General features: G+C 35.8%; 1 protein-coding gene across 1 annotated transcript in view; it reads right to left on the bottom strand.

Annotated features, from left to right (window-relative positions):
* The window catches only part of LOC121314898 (exostosin-1), a 95311-nt gene that overhangs the window by 8311 nt on the left and 70470 nt on the right, over nt 1–16530 (bottom strand). The window contains exons 2-8 of the mRNA XM_041248640.1: nt 13742–13835; nt 11331–11438; nt 9686–9805; nt 8112–8244; nt 7523–7641; nt 5560–5655; nt 3075–3164 (exon numbers count right to left, since the gene is read on the bottom strand). Of these exons, the coding sequence (XP_041104574.1) occupies nt 3075–3164; nt 5560–5655; nt 7523–7641; nt 8112–8244; nt 9686–9805; nt 11331–11438; nt 13742–13835 (760 nt within the window). The remainder of the gene's footprint in view (nt 1–3074; nt 3165–5559; nt 5656–7522; nt 7642–8111; nt 8245–9685; nt 9806–11330; nt 11439–13741; nt 13836–16530) is intronic.

Here is a 16530-nt window from a genome sequence, read left to right as displayed (position 1 = left end):
AGGGTGTCAGTATTGAAATATGCAGCAGTTTAGATCATTTAAATAGAGTCTGCTGTCTTTACTTTTTCTAGGATTTCAACAAGTGAATTCTCTGAGGAAAAGCGCTATTAGAAAGAGGCCAATTACATTGTGAGACTGAAAAACAACTTTGTAATTCTAAAGACTTGGCTGATTTGAAAAAAAAAAAAAAAAAAAAAAACAACTAACTTATAATGACCCATGATTAAACAATGAATCCATTAGGCTAATCTAGCTATTTTCTCACCTTGCCTTTAAAGCACATTAAGAAATATGACCCAGCACTTGCCCTCTTAGATGTAAGTGTTAAAAACTCCAGTGAAGGCGAGTCTGGCATTAAAACATTCCAAGGACATACATAGGGCAGGCTGCAGTGCACAGGGCTGCCTTATCTTATTAGAACAGCTTTCCATTTCAGATTAGTAGCTGAACTGTGCTTTTATGAGGCGGTTATGAGCTAAAAGAGGTAGTAGCAGATTACACTGGGAGGAGGGTGTTAAATAAATGCCTGTTTTTGTTTTTACACCCATCTCATGAGACCCTCAAGGGACAGGTGGGCAGAAATGATGGTGAACATGCCTTTTGTACAAGTATCAGCTCAAACATACATGCATGAGAGGAGAAAAGGGTTAGCACGAGACAGGCTCTAACAGGCAAAGCAATATGTGGGATCTATTTTATGTGATGAAATAAAAAGTTATAGGTTACCGTAAAATTATTTTCATAGCACAGTAAATTTGAAGGGCAAACACATATTAATCCATGATCATTATACAATTAGCATATAGAAATTCATGCATAAGTGAAACTCATTATTTTAGGCCACAGTTTATGCCAGTTTAAGCCAACTTTAAATGGAAGCTTAGGAAACTTAAAGCCACAATGGTGAGACCACTGCAATGATAACTGAAATGTCAAAACCAAGGCTACCAATGCTGGCTTACAGTAAAGCATGCATCTGAAAGACTGTGGGCCAGACCTATCAAAGTACTGGCAAATGTCAATGTTACAAAAATAGTCACAGGCAAGATAAAAGTTAACATTTTAGGATGAAACAATAAACTAACATTTTCCTTTAAGGGAATGAACCATTTGTGTAAAGACCTTTGATCTGTCTCAATGGTCTTTAAAATACATGCATGCATATATTTAAATACATTACTACACTGAAAACTCAAAATCCAACAGTTACAAGAATGTTAATATAATTTAGAATTATATATTGAATTACTTTGCAGCAATTACATGTGTACGATTTCCCATCCTGACTACCTGCTAAAATTTAGCACAGTGCCTGATGCACACTGTAGCTTTCCGATATTATGATCACAAATCAGCAGCCTTTGCTTGACTGTATATTATTAAGAACAGGGACAGAATGGAAATGCAGATAAAATATCCACAAATAAAGCTTATGGGAAGTGGTATGCAATCCCAAATAGCTTTTATTTTGCAAGGAGATGGGACACACCTTCTCACTACACCCCTAAAATGGGAGAGTTAATGGCAGCTGCTTCTACATTATTTTGTCAATGGTGATAACATGTAACTATACCTATTTCATCTCTGTATCTCAACACTTTCTTCTAAATAAATGATTTAAAGAGCTGATAAACAATTTAATTAGGATGTGTTGGTATGGCAGTGATGCTCAACATATTGCACTTGTTCCCCTTCATAGAAAGCACATAGTTCTTGCTCCAGTTTGATAGCTTTAGTAGGCATATGAGTAATTAGTGTGTGTTTTTGTGGCACAGGTACAGCACTCCCTTGTTATATTAAGTGCGATAGCCATGGCTCATTTTCCCCACAACACCATTTCACAGTCTTGCACTCTAATTATAAGGCAGATTACCATATACAAGCTCTGTCTCCTGACTGTTACAATGAGGGAGCACTACTAAAATAGAATTACTGATGAAGAGGAGGGGATAGTCGCAGATGATTCATTTTGGAAACATATACAGGAGAAATTATGGTTCTTTATTAGCATTAGCTAATGTTTGAAGGCATGTGAATTAGCATTAAATGATGGCCTTCACATAATAAGCCAGATTGTATCGCAAGATTGAACAGTTATTTATTCTTTTAACTTTTGAGCAACTTATCTGGGAGCCATACATTTAGTCAGATAGAATGACATCACTGCAAAGGTCCACTACATAGATGACAGGAGTGATTGCAGTGTGCGATTGGGCAGGTTTATCACAAAATAGGAACGCAATCCTCCCCTAAGGTGAACTCTGCAACACTTAATTTCAGTTCCAGAGTGCAAATGCTGTTTTGGATCATTGCAAAAGGAACAGAGATTTACATCTTTGGAAAGGGGGTACTCCTTTGTGTTAAAAAAAAAAAAAAAAAAAAAAAAAAAAAAAACTTCCTGTGTTAATTTCCTTAAATACCTGGATATTTCTTTACACAGTTACAAAATGAACCCATTAATTCGATTAGGGACTGCACCTAAACAACTATTTCTCAATATATGCATTACTGTGAATGTTTTTTGTAATTTTCAGGATACCAATTTTAGGAAAATACATTTAAAAAAAACCCATGCAGTAAATACAGCAATTGTAGAGCCATCTGTGAGGAAGAGAATCAAATAAAATAAAAAGATTAACATTGCATATGCTTCGAATTTTCCAGAAACCTTGTTCTAGCGAAATGTGAATTAATTGTAAATGTACATGTTTTACTCCTGATTATCCAATGCGTTCAGTAAGGATATGGTAACCATGCATGATGTAAGCAATGATGTAAGCAATGCTCCAAACTTATCATAAATAAAAGGGATGTTTGTCTAAGAAAAGTCTAGATACATTTTAAAGATTCTTTTATAAAACTTACATTTTATAACCTGATTTACAGTATGTGCACATGCTCAAATCCAATGCCTGTGAAATAAACTTTCTGACTTTCAGGGGATGTGGGAGTAGAGGCTTGGTTATCAAGAATAATAGAAAAAGTTTTTCAAAAATCAAATTTAGAAAGGCCTAATGGGGTGTAGGGGGATTGGAGACAAAAATTGGCATTTTTCGATCTGGTTTCATACTAACCTCTGTGGTTGACAGTACTGTGTCCTCATCAAGGCTCAGTACAGCATCAGTGAGTATAGTGTCATAAGGCTGAAAGCGACTGCCCATGATCTGGGAGAAAAAAAAAAAAAAAAGTTCAGTCATTGACTGTATTCCCGTTCCACCTCCAGTTAACCAGAATGAAATGTACATTAGAATAAAAACAATAGGAAAAAATGAAACACACACGTGTGGCAACGGACCACATTTAAAAATGACACCCCACTTTTCTGTAGCTCCAGTAATACCACAGTTATCACTTTGTCTTTTTCTTGAGAATGCAGTAGAGGGCGTTGTGCAACTAAATTATATATTCTCTAACATGACGGGGGGTGGTGGTGGTGGTAGGGGCAGCTTAAACTAATTTAAGGGCCACATGTGACAACGTTAGGGATCGCATTACCCCCCCCCCCCCCCGTATAATTAATAAGACTTATGTTTAATTCTCTCAGAACAACTGTTCTGGCCTGGTTTCCCATTTTTGTTTAAAACATAAATTATACAACCTTTTTTGCCTTACCTTATTAATAATCCTTGTAGTATGGGCATAATATATGTAGGGGTTGTATGTTGAACCACGGACCTTAGGTTGCGCACCTCTGCATAATGAATTGTTTACAGTAGGAGTGTGATGCAATTGCATTATGTTGGGAACAATTCAGGGTTCACAGGTTGGGAACCTCTGTCCTAACACTAGTGGTGTGTGTTATATATTATGTATGTATTCATATTCATTGCATTGCAGATATTTCTCTTCACATTCAATACTACTTAAAAAAAAAAAAAAAGGTGCAATTTACATTCTCTCATACAGGACAAGCCCAGCACACCCACACATTTCATCTCAAGTTGTTTCAGTTGCTCCACATGAGGTCAGTATATTGTATACCTTTTTTTTTTTTTTTTTTTTGCATTTCAAAGACTACCCTTTGCATATATAAAAGTTGTTATTTTATTGCATTTTAATACGCACTTATGGAACTGTGAAATGGTTATACAAGCATTTTAACACAAAGGCGAGTTCCTTTCAAAATACATAAATAAATAAAAACAATTGTATAGAAACACTGATGGTAAAGGAAGCAAGAACTATTTAGCTGCATAAAGCACTAAACAGCCAGACACTGCATTCTCCCTGGACTCATTTGCAGCTCAAAATTGGATTTTGCTGAGCAGACCCTGTTGTATGCACCCATCTGGAACAACCGGAGAACCATGCAGGGCTTTTTACAATAAACTGCTCATATGATTCCTGAGAATGTAGCCTTTCAGTTCAACAGAATATCACTGGCTTTTTTTTAGAAAAGATGTTAAAGAAACTGTAATACTTTTTAAGAGTTGCCACCATTTTCCCCTTTTGGTGCCCAGTAACCCTACACAACAACTACAGTACAGTTCTGTGTGTCAACCAGGAACAGTTACAACTTGTTTGGGTTTTATTATAAATGTCTTTGAACACTCTCCCCAGTTGTTACATAAAATCCACATTTTACAAACGTAAAATGAGCAAAAATAAGCTCTTAATTTTTGTATTTTTGGGCACTTGCTCCATTTTATTCAGCAAATTGCTGGAAATGAACAGTGTGAAGTGCCTTGTTGTTTAAAATGAAGTGTAAAACAGTTTTTATTGCAAGGTCAGAGCTGGGCGTTAAACACAGTACTTGTATGTTATACCCCTGCTTGTTTGTCCTGTTTTGTTTAGCTAAGTGGTGGTTTTAGTTCACTCACAGATGCTCTACAATGTAATTTTAGAATATTCTTCTTACTCAGTTAACCTTCAGAAACACCCACCATCTATCTCAAGTGTAAGGAAATATACAGGATTCTGAAATCTACCTTTGATTTATGTGAGTGACTAATGAAAACGCACTTCTAGGATTTCAAAAGCAAAACCCCTATGGCTGCCACTGCGAGACAACTGAACAGAGCAGTTCTGCTTTGCATTGTACTTTGCATATCTCGAATTCCCTAATCCTTTAACCACCTGGAGTAACTGCATTTCACAGAGGCTCTTTTTTTTAAATACACAGATTGCAGCTTTGCTGAATTTACAGTTCTTAAGCAAGAAAACAATACATTACCAAGGTAACAACTGCAATAGAATTTTCCAACTCCCATCGGCTCTTTACATACATACTCAAGTTCAAGATACATTTATTTTCATCTTAAAAAGGGGAGGTTGGGAACAGACAATAATGACACTCACACATCCCCCCCAAAAGACTAAGAAAGGGGGTTATCAACTAACCAAACTTCTCACATGCAGTTGGTGCTCTATGATAATAAATTTTTTGTGTTTTTCAACACTAAGAAACATGGCGTCTTCCATGGTGGCTCATACAGACATGTCAAACTAGGCCATGAGGATGAGAAGTTAATTCTGAGTGCAGAGTCCCATGGCATGCAGCTCTCTCCAGTTTACTGCATGACTGCGACGTAACAGTTTTTTTTTTTTTTTTAATCTTACCTTGTTCTCGCCTTCTATCACTATGACAGGCACAGATGTAGGTGGCCAGCGGTGTTTGGCTGGCAAGGGCTTGTCACAGTTCCACAAAACAATAATCTGAAAAAAAAAAAAAAGTTTTTGTCAGTAACATACATCCCCTGCATCAGCTGTAAATTCAAAATTACAGCCATCAGTTGAGGACCATGATATATGTCAACTACGTACAGTACAGTATAAAGTAGGCAATGACGGTTTAATGTAAAGAGGTAATTAAAACATATGTCATAAGTAGGCAAAGGGGTTAATACCGTATGATAGTAATGTATATTAAAGTGGCCGATTAACAATATGTGAAATAACGTCTGCAAAATATTGTTAATACCACATTTCCTCACACTAATAAGCATGTTTTATTTTATAGATATGTGCAAAAACGTAACTGACATACAGATGGACAAATGCCTAGGTCACAAAGATATCCCCATATATTCCCAAGTATAATACTTTCAATAACTTATGTTAAATAACTTTAATACCAAGTTTAAATCCCAATTGTTTCCCAGATATATGTAAAGTGTACAGGTATACAGTAAGGGTGTACAATCGTCTCCATTATAGCCCCATTGCTGGCAATCTCCTCCTCTGCGGGGGATGAGAAGTGGCATGTAAAGAAGCAGTATCCCACTGTTGTATTTTTGTTTTGCTACCCTAATCTACAAGCTTGGACATGACGTTCATAACTTGGCTGCTGCAGAAGCAAGTCTTCAAGAAGCGAAGGGAGGAGTAGTGCACAATTATTTCCTGATAGGCAACATTAATCAAATGGGTTTGTTTTTGTTGTATACACAGGGGTCTCTTTTACATGATAGCAGATTCCAAAAAATCAGGGATTAATGATTCAAATGTCAAACAAACCATTCCAACAGGACAGGCTGAATACACACTGCACATCAATTCCAGCAGTATTCTAATATTTCAGTGAAGTTCACTGGAATAGATAAGACTTGATACAAAACATATGGCTGTAGCTTTAAGATAAAATAATGTGAAAAATCAAAGATATTTTAGGAGTGATCTATACAGGGGTAGATGTAACGGTGACTAATGGTTAGAAACACCGGGGTCTCTGTGATTTGAATACTTCCAATTAAATACCACCACAGACAGGTTAATACCATATATAGATGTAGATAGTTTACAAAATAACGTTCCTTCTTTTTTTTCAATTTTTTTTTTTTTTCTTTTAACAAAACCGGAGCCTATTACCCATAACCCCAAAAATGAATGAAGTTTGGGTTTACAACTGCTTTACCCGAGTAATCTCCTGAAAAACTTCCCAATTTCTTCAAATCAGTTTCTGCAATTGCTGCTGCTGTTGTTCAGGAAATGGATAAGTGATTATGAATAAATCATTAAAGAGTCACGCAGTAGTGCACTAGATTTTTCATTTGAAGCTATTTCAGTGCAGTACGGAAATTATCAGTAAGGATTTTGGGTGTTAGTACAGTCTCTCTTAAAACAATTGCCAAATTATTTAAAGCTACGCTAAAATGGGATAGTAAATAAGTTTTGCCCTTTATTATGTCAACCGACATTGTAACAGTATTCTGAACTGAAACACTTCACTCCAATTCTTTACTAAGTATTAAAAAAAATTAATGAAAAAAAAAGGCAGCTTCCAATTGTGCACATCAAAATCAAGGGTGGCTATAAAACGTACAACAAAGTGTTGTATATATCAAGAGAATCACTTGCTCAATTGTGATGGAGTTTGATAAGGGAATTCTATGAGTGTATTATAATTTGGGGATGTTTTAGCTGTAACACAAGGGAGTACCTGAGCAAAAGGCAGATAAAGAAATTATCCAATAAAATATAAGAGAAGACTTCCTAAGAAAGTGTCTCAAACTCTCACAGCTTTATGTCAATATTAAGACAAAGAAACACATGACATGCTGGTGCAAGTCTCCTCACTGGACCTTACCTGTGCACAGTACTGGGACTTGGACACAGCTACAAGGAGTTTCAGAATTGGCTGTGACTGAGAAACCAGCGGAGTGACTGCATGGATCACTGCAGTAAACTTGGTAGAAGGTTTGATTCCTAAAAAAAAAACCACATAGGTGAATGAGCACACAATCTTTGTTGCTCTGCGGTAGAACAAACAATAAGGCAATGTCATAACAGAGCCTTTGGAAACAGAAGTTCTTGTAAACACTACTTTGGTCCTTTCAATAGTAATATTTTTGAGGAGGTGAAATATTGGGCCGCCATCACAAATTTTAATTGAGTTCTGTTTATACATGCATTCAAGTGTGGTACTCACAGAATCCGCTAAAAGTTATTTAAAAGAACTCTACAACAGTCTAGAACAGTTTTATGAAAACTAAACAAACCATGAAACAACATGCTCTACAATATTAGCCAAATCCATCGAGTAACATATTTGGGAGCTGGGAGTGGAGCAACTCACAGCTTGTGAAGTAATATTTGTATTTCCTTCAATTTAACATTTTCAGTACTAAATCCTTGAGCAGCTAAAGAGACCAGGGTACTTGGTTCACAACACCTACCAAGACCTGCATAGTAGAAAGGGAAATCTCCAAGATATGCAGAATACTGTGGCAATGCAAACAGTGCCCCTGGGTGGCTGTTCCAGAGTAAACTGTTGCGTGATATGTGCTTGAAAATTCTATCCTGAATGATCTGAGAAAGGAAAACAAAAAAGGTGCATATTAAAAGTAGGTGGCATTTTGGTGGAAAATAGCGTTAATTTCCTTTTTCACTTTAGCACCATTACAAAAAAAAAAAAAAAAAAAAAAAAAAAAAACATTTTAATGATTCACTATCGGAATTTAACGGGTTATTGGAACAAATTGCTAACCCCAAATGATGAGATATTTCGAGGGGAAGTTGGACAGAACTACACAAATCAATAAATTACATATACTACACACTCAGCATATCACTGACGATAAAGGCCAGTATGAGCCCAAAATAGGTGGGCCACTGTCAGTACTTCACCATTCATATTAATATATTACTAAACACTGTTAAATAGGCACTCCTAAAGGTCAATATCTACATACATCTATAATGAAACAAAGTGGCTATGAATAAGTCATGATCGTTTTAATCTCCATCATGCAGATGAATAGCATTTACACATTATGTCCTATCTAGATCTGAGGGAAGTTGTTAATGGCAAAACAAATGTATATACAGCTCAGCTGGCCATTCAATCTCAGTAAACACGTACTGCTAAATTGAGATCAAGATTGTATGCTGTCATATAGCCAAGAAAAAGGTTGATGTGATATTCCAGAAAAAGGAAAGCAGAAATTGTGTAATACTCTATACCAGTTAGGCTGGTGCCTGAATCAAGTACTGGTCGAGAACACACTTACTGCCTTTATCCAACGATATCAAACCTTCCACAAAATGTGTAAAATGTTTTTTTTCTTTCAAACCTGTTTAGTCTTGAATGACAGTTCATCACTGAACTGCAATGACCTGCATTCATCATTATGCAACAATTTTCTAACAGTTGACTGGCATTGTAATTGCTTAACAAAAAGAAAATGACTTATATAATTGGGTAAGGATTACAAAATGAAAACACATCACAAAATTAGTTTTCTTCGTCATTTTTTTTCAATATATTGTATAAATATATATAATATATATATATAGATATATATATATATATATATATATATATATATATATAATTTTCATCCTAAAGAGAACAGTAAAAAGCCACCAAACTAATTTTTAGTGACCAGGTTAAATCTAGGATGTCCATCTCTTCAAATACGATAAAATGGTATCAGTAAACTGCAGACAAACTGTAAAAAAAAAAAAAAAGTAATTGTTGTTTTGCTACATGGAGCAGTTGAAAATATAATGTAAAACCTCCTACTGTTGCAAGTCTGAAGATACTTTAAGACACCGAGTCATGGGAAGACAATAAGAATGACATTTCCAATTTGACAGAAAAACAAAAAACAACCCACATATCAAATCTTGATTTTTTTTGTTGCCCCCCCCCCCATATTCAAGGACATCAATGACAAAATCCTTCTTTTCTTCTTCATTCACCAGCATATTATATTGCAGCGAAAGCCACCGATAGCCTTTTACTTACCTCTAAAGTAGTCAATACAATCTTCTCCACTGAAGAGAAATACGCCTCCCACAAGAACTGTGTTTGCTGTCTAAGTGCTAGGATTTTGTCCTGATGAATGGACCTGACTGTTGACGGGATCTATAAGACAAGACAGTAATGGTCAGAGATTCATTGATTGAAACCAAAACCTAATTAAACTCATGTTGCCGGTGGATGTACCCTCCCGTACGTTCTGATCAAAATAAATGTTTCCCGTGCCAAAGCAGGGTACGCTACTGGATGGCAAGCAACAACTACCAGCCAGCCACCATAAGAAGCCCTCCAACACTTTTTACAAATTACTGGAGCATGTATTTCAGTGCACATGGAAATACAGAATATTAAATAATTTGTACAACACTATACACAAAGGTTAACACCTGCATGTGGCCAACAGTTTAAGCAAAATTATAAAACACATCAGTTCAAACAGTAACTACACTGCTTTTCAACAACATTTTTAAAAAGGCCTTTTCAATCTATTAATATATTTCTTATTTCGTAGCCAAGCATGGACATGTGACCGGACATAACCAATCAGAGTTTACAATTACAAGAGGCCTTTTTTCACTATTTCTTTTGAAAAAAGTGTAACACACAGGCCATTAACAGTGACTCACAGCGGGGCAGGTGAGACCAAACAAAATAACGAAAAGAAAATAATTGTTGGCACAAAAGTGCACCAAAATAATTGCCTGAGGCCAGGGAAGTAATCTCCTAGTACAGCTTGTCTAATACATATCTTGCAATTAGCCTTATTAAAACACCCATCATTCCCCAAACAGGAAATGAGAGACTGTAACATAACAAAACATTTCCCAGGGCGACCGCTCAGGTGCTGTGCCAGCAATGCTGGAAAAGACGGAGTGGGTCACTCTAGCATAGCAGAAACATTATTACAGGGCAGAGGCTAAAAATAATAAGCAACAATGCTAAGGGCACTGTTGAAAAACCTAAAAAGAACGAACCATCTTAAACCAAATCATCTATATTTTTTTATTTAAAAAAAGAAATATGGAGTTTACAAATGCTGTATTCATAAGTGGGGCTTTTGTAAATTCTCTGAGAATTACAAAATATATATTTAAACTATTTGCACTGTATGAAGAGGTGATTTCCATAACAAGCCATACCCCTAGAAATAAGAACATTAAGTTTACACTAAAAGACTAGGTAAATGGTCAAATGTTTGACCAAATATGACAAGCACAATTTAAAAAAAAACTAAAAAAAAAAAAAAAAAAACTAAAAACACACCTTTGTTAGATGCAGTTCTTTCATATTTATATATTCAAACTTTTGTTAAAAAAATAAATAAATAAATACATTTAAAGCACAAATATCATTCCTAGAATGTAAAACAACATTCTAAAGTTAAGTACTACAATGAACATCAGTGTAATTTTTCATTTGACCAGAGGCGATTTCCCAACTTTACGGAGCGCATGAGAAGTAATGTTTACTGCCAGTCTATCATACCTTCGACTAGAACACACAATGGGGTCTACATTTCCCCATAATTTAGGAACATCCATTCAGACCCCTTAATCCGGTCACTTATATATTAAAATAGTAGTAGGTGCATTATTAGCTTTTGAAAAGTCTGCATAATGTTGCCTCTTACCTGCAATAACAATCTTTCATCTCCAATGACAGCAGCTGTGTTCCAATCGATTACTTCTGAGAAAGGCAGCTCCCATCCGTTACTGAGCATAACAGGGACACAGGCAGCCTGTAAACAATACCATGCACAATTACATTTCAAACTCAGGAGGCAAACAGATATGAACTGGCATGGGGACTCCAAACCTCTGAGGAAAGTTCTGTACTGTAGTTCGAGAGAACAAGAACCTGAACGTAGAGCAGGGACGTTGACAGAGGCACTGTCAGCAGACAGCACAGAAAGATGTGCAAGTTCACAATATTTGTCAAAGGACATTTAGTACATGCTGCATACTCCCTTGAGGAGGAGTTGAGAAAGCAGAGGGGGAAAAAAGGCCAATAACTTGAAATCAACTGGAGCAGATTGTTGTTAGAGATGAGGAGAACCAATATCAAACCCCATGCAACAGTTTAAGAACATACTAGTTCAATAATAAGACTGAGGCGCTTCGCAAACCTGATGCATTATTTTACAGAACAGGAGCTTTTGAGTAAGTGAAGGATACCCTGTAAGCTTTGTATGTACTATAAAGCAAAAAATAAAAAAGACAAGCTTACTGACGAGCGGATTTAAGACCAGGTAACAGGATGGCATTATTTTGTTCTTAGAACCCAGAAAGCAGAAAGCACAATGCAATACTTGCTTTAGGGAGACCAGCAAAAAGAAAACAATTAAGCCAGCTTGAGACAAAGGCAGAGGTCAGCAGTACATCTCAGCATCAGAAAAATAAGACAGAATGAAGACTTGCAATGCTTCTCAAGCAAAATAATGATGAATGAAGATAAGCATCTAAAGAGAAGGTCAAAGATGACACCCACATTTTGAACTCATTACTAACCATTTACTCTGTTGCGCTGTATGTGATTTTTATTCACATGTTCTGGGTCATTAATCTGCTGGTAAATACAGTTCAACATATTCTACACAGTAGTCACAGGAGATTTGGCAGTACGCTGAATGGTTCTTGGCTGATTATCCAAGTAAAAGTTAACCCTGACAACCAAATTGGTGTTGCTTTTTTTCTGTTTGTAATCAAAACATGTTCAACATGGTTTGAAATGTGTTTCAGGTCATTCAGAATTTGAGAATGCAGCCAAAGAGGTGATTAAAAACATAACAACAGTATGTGTCAAATCAGTGCACCAATGCAGTATTCAATACCCACAACGCAGAGCTGTACATGTGGATACTCAGAACTTACTAATCAAAACACTCACAAGCAAATTCCCAACAGGATGCAGCAGATTTTTGTTTTTTTAAAAAAAAAAAAAAAAAAAAAAAAAAAAACAGTAACCTTCTATGGCAAATCAAGCTTCCTTAAAAAGTATCATTCATAATCCTATCATATATCATAAGACATTGTGTGGGGTGAGGTGCGATTCTATTACTTGTCACACAGGCAGTGAACAGGATGAAGAAACCAAGCCCTGCTTGTGGTGTTGACACTGGATATATTGGTGAAAGTATTCTCAGAATAAGAAGGTACTCGTGAAAATGCTGTTATGATACTGAAACTTGATAATTATACCTTTTTTCGGTATTGTGTGACCAGTTATTACAGCACCAGTGGAAGCAAACCCTCTACCATGCAGTTCCTATCATCTTTCCCTTCCATTTTATTTTTAGTAAGAGCAATTGGAGTATGTCATCTTAAGCAGCACAAGTAACATGACAGTAACATGTGACACATTCAGGGATGTTTCTTTCCTTTGAGTAATCCGCTAAGCTTTGTGCCAATCATAACTGTCTCTAGATAAGTGTGCCTACTTCGATTCCCTGTCACTAGTCTGTGACCGGGAGAATACAGCAGACATTTCTTATTCTCTGTCACAGAAATCAAACTGTTGTGATCATTTGAAAAAAAAAAGTATGACTCATATTTGAAATACTTAGGTCACTGTGACAGTTGCATTTATTTATTATTTTTTTTTTTTTTTTTTAAACAGTTCTCTTCAAAGTACCAGGTTAGTAATACTGAAGATTAAAATGCATTACAATTTGGGCATTGGTAGTTGTTGCTTCCATCACAAAATCATCTAGGGTGACCAAAACAACAACCACGTCTGACTCGAGAATATACAAATCGTCACATGACTTTTAGATACTATCAAAACAAGACAACTAGAGCGTGAACATGTATCCTTCAATGAAATATCGTTAATATCCTCTCTGCTCACGTCAACTGAGAAGGAAAAGGTTTTTGTGATTTGAGTTATTTCTGGTGTTAGATTTTGAGAGAGAGCGAGAGAGAGAATAGGCTATGTAATTGTTACTTAAGGGTTTACTTAAAAAATAAACAAATAAATAAATAAATAGATAAATACATGAATAAATCTAGTCCTCTCAAACTTGTCAGTTTTTCATCTCCTTACCTGCAATGCTTCCAGGAACCGGAAGGAACCCAGCCTGCGCCCTCGAGGAGCCAAACAGAAAGTAGCGTTGTGCAGCATTTCTCGATAATCATATCTGCAACGAGAGGTGGGAAAAGACATTTTCATTTTGTCCTGAAAAATGGCACCTTGTTGATAAACAATTGTATTATCTTTTTTTTTTTTTTTTTTTTTTTTATGTATTTAATGCCAAAAGCAATATAATTATGCACTTTTGGGAAACTAAGGCATATTTCTGAATAATAAGTATAAAAGAGAGAGACATTGGTTTAAACAATACCTTTTTTATTATACAAAGGCTAAAAATTGATTATATATACTTTAAAATGGATTATAGTCATTCAGATAAACCAGAATGGAAAATTGTATGATAAATAAAGCTGTGATTCATTATGACTCCATTTACATAAACATTACAGCAACAGTTCAAGTTAAATGATGCTGAAAGGCATCTAGGGGGGCTCCATAACCTGCAGGGCAGCCCAGAGTCCTAATTACAACCAAATGTTCAAGACACATACATGGGAATCTGTTTCTGTATAAAAATGCAAGATCCATCAAGATTACCTTATAACAACTGCTAAATAATCCTCCCAAGGCTGTCTGAAGAAACTGACACCATACTGAAAAGAAGAGCAGAAAGGTGTGGCCTGGAGTCTCTGAGCAGGCAGTAATAAGCTCTATATTAATGTGCGCAGGTCTTGTGGGAACAACGAAGATCTCACTTGTGCTGGCAGGCTGCCAACACCTTTTCATACAGTTACAGAAGTGCACCTGAACTGTGGGTGCGTTGACGGTCTCTCTGGTGAATTGCTTAATTGCTCACAAACTGAATTATCAACTTGTTGAACTTAATGATACAAGACTGGAACCTGAAATAAATATGACAGCAGGCAGAAGCAGGAGCCAGTTGGCGATGGCCAGTTCTGGTTTTCTTTCTTACCAGCTGCTTTGACCTCTGTGACAAGGCAGCTAGCCCCACTAAAAGCAGACAGTATGGCAGGATTTAGGACTTCGCTGAGCACTGTTTTCACAGGTTTGCTCTGCTAACTCCTAATGAGATTTAGGCAGAGGAGATTATGATTGAAGCTTTTATAGATATACACACACATTTATATATATATTATATATATATCTATATATATATATTATTATATATATATATTTATATATATATATATATATATATACAAGTGTCGAATAAATAATCATAGAGTTTTTAATTCATATTGCAAACTTGGATATAGTTTAATTAAATATTTTTTTTACTATCAAATTAAATCTGGTTCTGGGATGACGCAATTATAATGAAAGCATGTGGAAATGCCACATTAAAACACTGCTGGGGGTGGGGGGTGGTTTACACAAGCGTTTCATTAGATGCAGACGGTAAATATTTCTTGGGCTGTATACAATTTAAAATAAATAAAAACATATTTTAAAAAGTGTTCCACTCATGTAATGGAATTTCATTGGCATTGAGACAGGGGCTCTCAGATTGCACAGCGGGCACAAATAACACTCCAACACTGGAATATTACAAATGACAGAGGGAGGGCATTCTTTGTCCCATTATTGACCCTTAGTTTTTGTGAATGAGATGTACTGAACAGTACAAATAAGTATCTAACATTGCTTGTATAGGCTTTGTGGCTGTTGGTAAATAATTTGAAATACAAACAATGAACCTTTTAAAAAAAAAAAAAAAAAAAAAAAAAAAGGTTACCCACATTTCCCAGCTTTCATTTAATGATAGCCCTTTAACAAAAATAAAAAAGTATTTTATTTTTTATACAAAAATGGGAAGACAGAAGCTAGCCAGTTTCTTTACTGAGTGTGCCACTAAGGCCTATTTGCTTAAACAATCATGTACAGCTAATTTGCACAAGAAAAGGTTGCAGTGAACAGATTAGAAGCCTCCCAGCCGAGTGTAAATACAACCCCATGCTGTACTAATTAAACTTCAAAACTGACTTCAAAGCTGATACACTTTTTAAAACGGACTCAAAATAAAAAGCGAATCGATCAACCTTCGAAATCCACACACAGGGAAAGGAGCTTTGCGTTATTCTGTTAATCTCAGTTTTTTATGCACAGGTCACACTGCTTGGAGGGCATGAACTTATCACTCAGTAAATTTTATTGACGAATGTGACACTATCAAAAATAGATCTTTCAGGTAAATCCAGAAGCGTTCAGCACAGTGATATTCCTCACAAGCATGTTCACAGCTGCTGGTATTTGTAATTTGTAAAATCTAAATAGTGAATTTTTATTGACCTCCATATAAATTGAGAACATTTCCTTGTTTTACTATACCACTTGACTCTGTACGCCATTTGTGCCTCTACTGAATTATCAAGATTGTCATGTGATATCTCTTGGGGAGACACAAAGAATATAAAAAGATACAAATCTGTACACACGCGCTCACATGGGTGCAACTAATTGACAGAAACGTTTTAGAAGCCTTGACAAATGCTGTACCTGCAAGCTGCTACATCATAATTCACAAGTCAGCCACAGGAAATTACCATATTAAAAAACGCAGGAATAAGCTTATAAAATGCACATAAAAACAGCCACAATCCCTACTTCAAACCTGTCAAATATAGGAAAGTGCTTTGCACTGTGCCAACTACCATGTAGAACTCAGCAATTTAAATATCACTTACATATATTTCATCTGTATAAAATACTTTATGGTTAAAATATCAATTAAGAGTCAAACTTCATGAACATAACCAATACAACACAGGGAGTCTGCATTA

This window comes from Polyodon spathula, chromosome 4, assembly GCF_017654505.1.
Source record: "Polyodon spathula isolate WHYD16114869_AA chromosome 4, ASM1765450v1, whole genome shotgun sequence".
Classification (NCBI taxonomy): domain Eukaryota; kingdom Metazoa; phylum Chordata; class Actinopteri; order Acipenseriformes; family Polyodontidae; genus Polyodon; species Polyodon spathula.
Note: the sequence above shows the minus strand (reverse complement) of the source record. Positions and strands in the feature narration are given on the sequence as shown.